Below are 10,425 nucleotides of genomic sequence, written 5' to 3'. Positions count from 1 at the left end.
CACTTGGCTACTATATAACACTTTGCCTAGTGCACATGTGCTTACCCAGAATTCAGTTTGTTATAATTAGATTCATGAACTTCCAGGCATTAACATAGTATTATAATGACAATATAATGAGCATTAGATTGTGGGCAAATTAGGATAGAACATTCTGCGCAGGTGTCTGTGGCCGGATTAAACCAGCTAAGATTATGGCCATCCTGTCCTTTGTCTCTGGGGATGCAGAAAGGATTCTCTAACTACTAATAGGGTGTTCTTTGAGTAGTCTCTAGGCTGAGCCCCTATTCCTTTGTACCCCTTTTGCTCATGTCTGACTAGCTACCTAACACCTTTTCTATGAATGGCTGTAGCCAGTTCAGCATCCGCTTCTCTTGATCAATAATCATCATGCAATGTCTCAGGAATCCAGGGAGCATTTCGGGCTGAATTTGAAAAAGAAGAAGAGGGCATTCATCTTCGTAGAGCTACTTCAGCCAACAGGAACTTATGTTTAGTCATGTTTTACCTTAATAGGACATCATATGGCACCAACTAGAGAATTATAATTAGATGCTGGAGTTCAGAGGGACCTTATAAATCTAATTCACCCAACATCCTACCTCACCTCATCCCACCCTTCATTTTACGAGTGATCTATGAAATTAAAAGTTCTTACTATGTTTCCGTTGTGAATTCCCTATAATGATTTTGAGAAAGCTACATGTTTAACAAATGATTCTGACATTTTTTATTATTTTTTGACCAGATATGATGAATATAAACGATCCATGGATGCAGGTTATCCCAAAATGATAGCAGCTGACTTTCCTGGAATTGGCAACAAAGTCGATGCTGTTTTCCAGAAAGATGGTAAGTGAATATATATGTATTTCTTCTATTTCTTTGTCATAGAATAGCATCAGTATTGTTATTTGCAACAAGAAATGCCAGAAATATTTATTCTCACAAATTAGTTGGGTTTTTCAAGAATTGAAGTTAAACCTAGAAATATTTGTATAATGTAGTAAGTCTCTTTTGTTTTATTTCTAGGATTTTTCCATTTCTTCCATGGAACAAGACAATACAAATTTGATCCTAAAACGAAGAGAATTCTGACTCTCCAGAAAGCTAATAGCTGGTTCAACTGCAGACAAAAGTGATCAACTGTTTCTGTTCAAAAGTTAAACAGAAAAATATATTTCAACAGCCCAAAGAAGGCATTTTCTTAAAGAGCCTTATTTTTAAATAAAATACAGAACTATTAAGTATTATCTTACTTACCCCTATTCTGCATATTTTTTATAATTTAGAATGTAACGTTTTATGTACTATTATAACTTAGTTTCACAAATGAGGGCTAAGGAAGGTCAAGTTCACGGCTTATTGATTCATATGGGCCAGTTTTTCAAAGAGAGAAGCTCTTTTCCAAAGTATAAGACTCTGACATTGATCCTGGAGAGCAGCCCCTGTGATGGACATGTCCTCTCAAGAGAGAAAAAGACAAGCCTTCACCAGAAGAAAATCCATTCAAGAACATATGAACAGACACAAGTTAGCATCATCCCAAAATGCAACGAACAACTTTTGTTACAGAAAATAAAGTGTTTATGTTTGGAATAAAGCCATTTGTTTCCCAACTATTTTATAAATTTTCTAATATATTTGTTTTGATATTGTTATTTCCTGATTATAAAGCCACACTTACAGGGATTAATTTTCAAATTTGAAATGGAAAGTGAGCAATTACACAAAATATTCATGTGAGAAATTAAGAAACACAAAAAGTTCAAATATTCTCTATTCTTGTGGAATTTACATCATATAGAAGTGGAAAAAAGTCTATTTCCCACATCCAATATAAGAATTCTAAAATTGATTTTAGGTAAAAGCAGTGACAGCATGGTAGAGTTTTCTGAGGGCACATTTTTTTCTCTTTTTCTGGGCACATGAGAGGGTTATATTCTCTCATAGTCCAACTCCCTTAAGTTGCGGGCATCTGGCAGAGAGTAGGAGGAGTGTGATGGTCAGGGGCATCTGACTAGTCCTGGCCAGTGGATTGTACTCAGTAGTGACCAATATCATTTACAGATGAAAACATTTGATTGCTGGTACAATTTCTCTAGCACCGCTCTGCAGTGCTGATTGTAGAAGCACATCTTGAGAGAGTGTCCACAATATCAAATAAGTCTGAATCGCTGGGCCACCACTCCAATTACCCAAAACTTCAATAGATTTTTGTTTAACAATAAACTTTTATTGTGCTAAACCACGAAGATTTTATTTATTATTTATTTTTTTCCACAAAGATTTTAGATTTTGTTGCATAATCTACGTTTTCTAGATAAGCACTATCCAGTCTATCGTGCCTAATTTGGGAGGATATTAATATAGGTAGAAGACTTGCAGGTAGCTTCCAAGCCCCATGAATGTTATGAGCAGTTCAGAGAGTGCTCATGGTGTTTGCAGACTTTCTAAGTCGAGAGTCAAGACTGTTTTGAAGTACTCATGATTCTGAGGCAGGCAGTTTTCAAATCAAGAGTTTGGAGAGCAGGGTTACCTCTCCTTTGGCCAACTCTCTCTCTCTCTCTCTTTCTCTCTCTCTCTCTCTCTCTCTCATAAGTATTTTTATAATGAAGTATAACATAAATGCAGAAAAATACACATATCGTAAATGTTCATATCAATGAGTTATTATAAAGTTAACAACCCCAGGTAACTCTCACCCAGCTCGAGAAATAGATCGTCACCAGTACCAAAGCAGGCTCCATTCAGTCCCTGTCATCAATGCTCACTTTTGTCTTAGCTTAGTTCACTAGAATCAGAGCCTGAAACAGAAATTCTTCCATGTGGTCATTGGAGGAGGAGTGCTTCCAGGGGAAGAGGAGTAGAGGAACCATTTTAGAGCAGGAAAAAGCTAAAGAATGCTAAAGAAATTGGTCTAAGACAGAGATTGCTCTGATGTCATAAACAGGGAGCTCTGGAGCAAAAATTGAATCACAGTTTGTTTGCTTTGAGGGGAGGTGCCTAGCCTTTTGTACCCCTGTGTCAATTAGTCATCAGTTGAGGTCTGGTTTTGAGGAAAGGGACATAGCTCCCAGGCAAGATGACTCCCGGCGTCCACAAGATGTATTTCCCAAGGGTAACCACTAAGTTCTAACATCTTAGATTAAATTTGCCTACTTTTGAACTAAATTGAATCAAGTATATATTCTCTTGGGTCTGCTTTATTATATTTGACATTATGCTTCTGCACTTCATTCACTTGTGATGGGCTTTGGGTTGTTACCATTTTAAGGCTTTTATAAATAATGCTGCACATATATAGGCATTTCTGTTGATTACTAACCTAAAAGTGCAATTACTGAGTTATAGAGATTATGATATTTCTTCAGAGGCTTCCTCAGTCTCATCTATCTTTTAGTCCAGCCAGAACAGTGGTGACTAGTTCTGTGCAGATTCTAAACCAGCCTCTAAACTGACAGCTGTTCTCATTGGGGCTGTGTGGTGAGTTCCTTGCTTCCTGCTCTAGGATTTTCTGCCTTTTCTGTTGATGCAGCATCAAGCTCTGCTGTGGGACTCACTCAGAACAAATGCACATACAATCCAGAACTGACAAGAATAATCATTTGTGGAGCAAATATATTACCAATGTGAGAGAAATGAGTGAACAAATGCATCTCCCTTTCTTTCTTCAGAAGGAGTCCCTAAGATGCATTTCAAGTGGGTCCTCAGTCCCATACTGAGCATATTTCTCATATCTCTATCCAGTTGACATTCATGTTTATATTGTCTCTCCTACACTTTCTGCTTTGCTCTTCATGGTCCTCAATCCAGCCCTCTGGATCACATGCCTCAATATGTACTTACGCTTAAACTTTTGTCTTGGCTTTGTTTTCTAGGAATACCAGATTAAGTTTATTTGTGCCGGAAGTGGGATAACCTTTGGTCTGTAGTGACATCACAGTTACTAAGAATCTTACCTGTGGTTGATCATGAAGAGATAAAGGTGAATAGTGAGGTATTGGGTAATGGGTGGCTGTGACATTTCAATAGTATGAGAGGAAAGGTAATTACAAGTAAGGAGATGGCTGGTTAACTACACTATGAATTTGATAGAAGAAAGTAATAGACTCAGGGGAGCCAAATATCAACTCAAGACACAACACTGTGAAAGCCAACAGACATTACTAGTAACATTTAAGGAAATACTGTATCTAATGTAGAATGTGCTGAAAATCAGTCACAGATCTAATTGCAAAGTTGAACACATTCTAGCTGAAATAATGTGTGGATAAACCTGAAAATCTTGAACACCTACATTTCCCTGAAAGCTCTCTATAGGTAGAAGTAGTATCTCCTTTTTGCCAGAGGAATGCAACCTCTCCTCTCACAGAGAATCAACAAAGACCTTTTCTGGGTCAATACCTCACAAGGTAATGCTTGTCCTCTTCCCAAATTGTTTCCCTCACTCCTCATTGTTCTCAGGCAAATAACTAAGATCAAGTCTCAGCACAGTTCAAATGCTAGCTTAACAGGAAATCACAAACCAAAGGAATTAGAGGATCTGACCCTTAAGCATCATCAGAAATCAGGGGAGCATGTGTAGGAGTGTATCTTAAAGTCATTGCACTAGGCAGGGGGAATTTAAGGCTGGACAGGGAAGAATTTATTAACCTGTTGCACTCATTCATGAGCGTCAATATTCTGGCAAGCAAACCAAGAGTTTGTCTGATATTCTGCTGACATGGATTCTCAGATCTTAGGCACAATGATGTCTTATGGTACGGGATTGAGACGCCAAACTTCTGTGGCATGATAGTAAGGAAGGAGTTAGAGGGCATAGGAAGATGGAAACCATAGAATGGATTTATTACTTGAGATTAGAGAACCCATCACTGGACTTTCTCCCTGAGGAGGCCCAGAAAGCACTTCCTTCACTGAGCCTATAAGGAAAACACTAGTGAGGGGACACACTGATATCTCAGAGATACATAATGGTGGTTGTTCTCTGTGGGGGTGACAGAAAGAGGTGTTGCTTGAAATTGGGCTCTCTAGTGTCATTAGGTATGATGGAATTTCAGAATGGTGAAGGGCAGGTGGCAGCCCTTAACCATCAGAGGAAAAGGGAATGAAAGCAACTCTAATGGATAGAGAGGCTTGAATGGCTAGCAGATGGCCTTGATCTGTACTATTCATAGGTCATGTGTTTCTAGTGATGAGTAGATGAATGGTCAATTAAGGTACAACTAAACTTATATTTTAAGAAATGGAGAACTGACAAGCAGGAAGCTGATAACAGCTACTGAAATAGAAAAATCTTTATTTCTCACTTCATTGTCAGATCTAAAATGATTCACAGACTCAAAGACCATTTCTTGAAGAGGAGGCTGGGTCTCTTTGAAGAAGGATAGATATAGATAAATAAATAGATGATAGATAGATAGATGATAGATAGAGAGAAGATAAATAATACACACACACACACACACGCATGCACGCGCACGCGCGCGCGCGCACACACACACACACACACACACACAAACACACACACACAAGATCCTTCTTCAAGGGACTGTATTAGTTTTCCAGGGCTGCTATAGCAAACATCACAGCCTCGGTGGCTTAAACAGCAGAAATTTATTTTCTCATAGTTTTGGAGGCTGAAAGTCCAATATCAAGGTGTTAACAAGATTGGTTTTATCTTAAGCTCTCCTTGGCCTGTAGAGGGCTATCTTCTCCCTGTGTCTTCGCTTGGCCTTCTCTCTATATATGTTGCTGTCCTAATCCCCTCTTCTTATAAGGCCACCAGTTATTTTGCATTATGGCCACTCTAATAACTTCATTTTAACTTAATTGCCTCTTTAAAGGCCCTACTTCCAAAAATAGTCCTATTTCGAGATACTAGGGTTAGGACTTCAACATACAAATTTTGGAGGAGACACAATTCAGCCCCATAACAGAGATTTAGCTATGTTCTGGGAAAAGAAGAGTATACAGGTTTTTCAAGGACAGATTGATACTAGATCTGAACTGACACCAGAAGAGGTCTTGAAATGGCATCTTGTTCTTCTAGTTTAGAAAGGCAGCTTATGAAGTTAAGTGATAAATACATTTCTGACTCAAGATCACCTCACAGTGGGTCCAATGGGTCCATGGTCCCATTCTGTGGCTATGTTCTTGATCAACCTCTCCTCTTGGTTCCCTGACTTGTAGAGTAAGAACTTTATGGTAGGAAAGTCCAACTGGAAGTCCCTGAAATGGCTCCTTCTTAAACTCTCTGGCCAAGATAGGAAGTCAGAAACAACAAAAAACAATATCACATCCCAGAAGCATTTCACAAACTGCATCAAAAATTTAAAAACAACAGGAAAGATGGTCCCTATTATAACCTAATTCAATTTATCATTCTAGCCCTTGCAGAAACCAAATGCATCATGATGGATGACAGTGGGCTTCTGTAAACTTACCTAGCAGGTAGCTCCCTTTGCAGCTACTGTGTCAGACATGAGTTCTTTACTGGAACAAACCAATGCAGCCTCAGAAAATTGTTGTGGAGTGATTTGAGAGGAGTGTTTGAAGATTTCTCTTCCTATCTACGAGCCCAGATGCACTGAAGAGTAGCATATTTGCTTATTTGCATTTTTTTGTTTGTTTTTAACCCAAACTCTAGCTTTTCTAGTTAGAGGTCTTTTGGAGAATTTAGTCCCTAACACTACTAAAAGAGAAAGCAATAGCTTTTTTCTAGATCTGTCCCATGTGTCTTGAAAAGGCAGCATTCTAGCCAGTGAATTGTAGTACAAGCCAGAAAATCTGCTTTGCCATTCTTCTCTCTGTGATAATAAGCAAGTGATTTGGCCTTTCTGAATTTCAGTTCCCTATCTCTGATAAAAGGAAAATAATACTAACTCCTAGGATTGTCATAAGAGAGACAAGGCTAAATCTACTTGCATAGAGCCTGCCACATACAAAATATTGAATAAATGACAATTGCCTTTTCCTCCTCACATCCTTCTAAGGCCCAAATTCTCCAAAAAAAAAGAAGTTACAAAATATTATAGTTAGTATCATGCCACAGCTGATCCAAGATCGTGTGTGCATATCTGTAATCTTAGAATCAGGAGTTGTTGGAAATTGAAAATTAATAGCTAACCAGTTTTCCCAAGAATTGGACCACCTATAAATGAGAAACTGTTATACATTTCTCAGTCTTAATTACAGGATGTAATGAGTGTAGACATATGTTCTATCTGGATAACATCTGTGCAGCCCAAGCCAAAAGCTGCAGGTGACAAAGTAGGTAGACACAGATGAAAAGAAAAGGCTGATCAAGTTGAGAGAAAAGAATGTAGGCTAAGGAGGTAAATTGAAGGCAAGTTCAGGGGTAAATTTCAAAAAATGGGCAAAATAAACAAGTTGAGTGGCAAAACATAAGAGAGAAAAAAATGAGAGTCAAGGTTGAAGACAAGAGGTTTTTGATGAATATAAATTTTAATGATTAGGATTTTGAGTAATCTCTTACCACTTATTAGCTGGCTGACCTTAAGTTTATTACCTAATTTTTCTGATTCTAATCTCTACCTTGTTGAGTTGTTCTAAAGATTATAAGTAACACACAATTAGAGCCTGGCATACAGTAGCAGCTGTATACCTAGATTTCATCATTCTTTACTCATCTGACCACATACATACTCCAGTAAGTTTCATAAGTAATGAATTACTTAACTGTATAAGACAACTAACTGTAGGGCTTTATCTGCCCCAAATCATTAATATTTTCCAGATGTGATGGTTTAATGTAGGCTAAGCTTACACATCAACATCATTCCCATGAGACACGTGCATGGTGATTAGCCAATTATAATCACATCTCTTACTATAACATTAACTTTTATTGTATTATTACCACATAAGATCCATCAACAGGATATGTCAACACCAATAAAATTATGACTCAGACAAAGATGAGAAATCTCAGAGCTTGCCAAATAAGTGCCTAAAGAGAGCATTGCCACAAATTTTTCCAGCTAATAAGCTTTGCCTAGTAAAGATATTGGAGTGAATGAGAGAGGACTTGTTCCCAGCATAAAGCATACATGATAACCCTGTGAATGAGGTTACACTCACCCCATTTTTATAGATAGAAAAACAATGGCTCACAGAAATTATATACTTGCTCAAAGTCCAGATGACTTTCTCTGGGTCTGGTTGTAAAGCGCCACCACCCATCCCCTCCCTCTGATTTTCAAGCCGAAGTTCATTTCACCCCATCACATCGTAGACCAAACTCATTGGCTGAATTAAGCCACAGGTTGACTTAGCTGGCTCAGTGCATAGCTTGGATATCTAGGAGCCTCCAGTTCCCAAAATCTCATCCTGTCTAGTCTATCTCAAGTAAAGTAGAGGTGGTGGGTGGTACCCAGAGGACCATTCCTGCACACTCATTAATTTAGTGTTCCATCACCTTGAAATTACATAATTCAGGTATAGTAGAGTTAATTTATCTTTAGTGAGAGAAAAATATAATTCTATACTACAAGAATTTTAGGGTGTTCTATAGTAATAGGTTAATTTGATAAAATTGTTATTGTAGACTTACTAAGTAAAAAGCACTATAGTTGGCTGAGAAAAAAGAGATGAGAGAGAGAGAGAGAGAGGAAGACAGAGAGATGAATGGTTAGGTACGGAGGATTTGAAATCATTCCCCATTACAAATCTCAATCCATCTCTTTCTTTGTAGTTAGGGAGGAAGAAAAGAGGATGAAAAGATTTTTTAAAGGAAAAATGAAGAAGGTAAGAGGAATATTTCATTCAAATATGCAATTTGATTTATTTTCATTTAACAAGTTTTCGTGAAGTAGTTGCTATAAAAATATCAATTCTGAAACCCATAATATCCATTCAGAATGACTGAATACCAGAGAAGAGCCAGTATACTCCTTCTTTTCTCTACAGAACCTCCTTTCCATCACTGGCTTCCTTTTCACATTGCTCCTCCAGGGACAGTAAATACATCTGATAGTTACTAATAGCTGTTTTAAACAAGAACACGAGAAATAAAATATCTCTTCTAATATCTTCCTAGACAGCAATTCCCACATTTAGACCATAATTGTATTTAAAATTTCTTTCCATTCATTTACTTATTCCTAACACACTAATATTTGAGATTAAAATATAGTCTTTTTAAAAGAAAATTGCACTGTTTTTTAAATGTCAAAACATGTGACATTTCACCAGGCTTGTCAGCTAGCTCTCAGGAAACACACAAACATCAATTATCTGGACATTTCTTTTTCCTCTTTACCAACACAGAATACCACTTCCTGGAGATTAATCTTTCTTTCATAATTCAAGTTTAGAAGGTTGGGGAAAATTACTGGTATAGGCTATATCATCTTTACACTGAATTTTTGTAAACATTCCTGGTATCATTTAGAATAAGAAAACATGCATGAATCGTGTGACCCTATAAAACAGTAGCTGCTGGAGGGTAACAGAAACCAACAGGCAAAGGTGTTTTCCTCAGGTAAAAACAGTGAGAATGAAGCATTTCACCATCCTTCTGCTGTTATGTCTGCCAGTCTGCTCCACTTATCCCCTGAATGGAGGAGCGAAGAAGGAAGAGGACCCAAACCTGGATCTCCTTCAGGTACTTACTTAATAGTGGCTACCATTCCAGCCATTGGCCAGCCCAAGCAAGAAAACAAATGTGCCTGTTAGTTTTGCAACACAGAGCAGAATGATTTGATTGAAGGTTACTGTGTCGCTATAATTTAGAATTAGACAATATTAAAGTGCTGGAGGTGGAAAGTCCCTTCATTTTCACAGAGAAGGAAAGAAAGGCACAGAAAGGGGATAGAATAACTCAAAGCTAGACAATAAAATAGCAGCTGCGCTTTAGGGGCTAACCAAAAAGAACCAATGGAAGGAAAATGCATAAAACAACTCTTGCTTTAGAATTTCTTTAGTTAAAATAATTAAGGAGAAAGAATTACTGATTTTGATCTCCAAATAATATCAGATAATAATGTTCATATGTTATTTGTCATGTTTTAAAAACATTTATTCCACTTTATTGTCTTGAAACTAGTCTATATTAGCAAAGTGGAAAAAAATATATATTCACCTAAACTCTCCACACAATTATGGCAAGGAGGATTTCCTTTTCTTTAAATATGCTGAACCTGAATTTTTAAATCTAAATTGTTTACTTGGTTGACAAATTAAATTGCAATAAATTTACATTTTAGTATGAAGATAAAAAAATGAGTCTTAATAAAATATCAGATTAAGCGTGATAATACTTCTATTTCAATAAACTAGGTATTAACTAAAATAGATCATGAAATAATGGATAAATGGCTAAAAAAATTTTAAGAAGTCCTTAAAACTGTATTTATGATCCCATTAGCACTACCTGGAAAACTACTACAACCTTGCAAA

The 10,425-nt window shown here is 37.2% G+C and overlaps 1 protein-coding gene across 1 annotated transcript in view; it reads left to right on the top strand.

Moving 5' to 3' along the window:
• The window catches only part of LOC105297437 (interstitial collagenase), a gene marked incomplete at its 3' end in the record, with an annotated part of 24,829 nt that overhangs the window by 6,793 nt on the left and 7,611 nt on the right, over nucleotides 1–10,425 (top strand). The window contains exons 9-11 of the mRNA XM_011368105.2: nucleotides 749–852; nucleotides 1,033–1,138; nucleotides 9,564–9,631. Coding sequence (XP_011366407.2) covers nucleotides 749–852; nucleotides 1,033–1,138; nucleotides 9,564–9,631 — 278 coding nt within the window. The remainder of the gene's footprint in view (nucleotides 1–748; nucleotides 853–1,032; nucleotides 1,139–9,563; nucleotides 9,632–10,425) is intronic.

This window comes from Pteropus vampyrus, unplaced genomic scaffold (assembly GCF_000151845.1).
Source record: "Pteropus vampyrus isolate Shadow unplaced genomic scaffold, Pvam_2.0 Scaffold139, whole genome shotgun sequence".
Taxonomy (NCBI): Eukaryota; Metazoa; Chordata; class Mammalia; order Chiroptera; family Pteropodidae; genus Pteropus; species Pteropus vampyrus.
The sequence above is the reverse complement of the archived record's forward strand: the minus strand, read 5'-3'. Positions and strand labels throughout refer to the sequence as shown.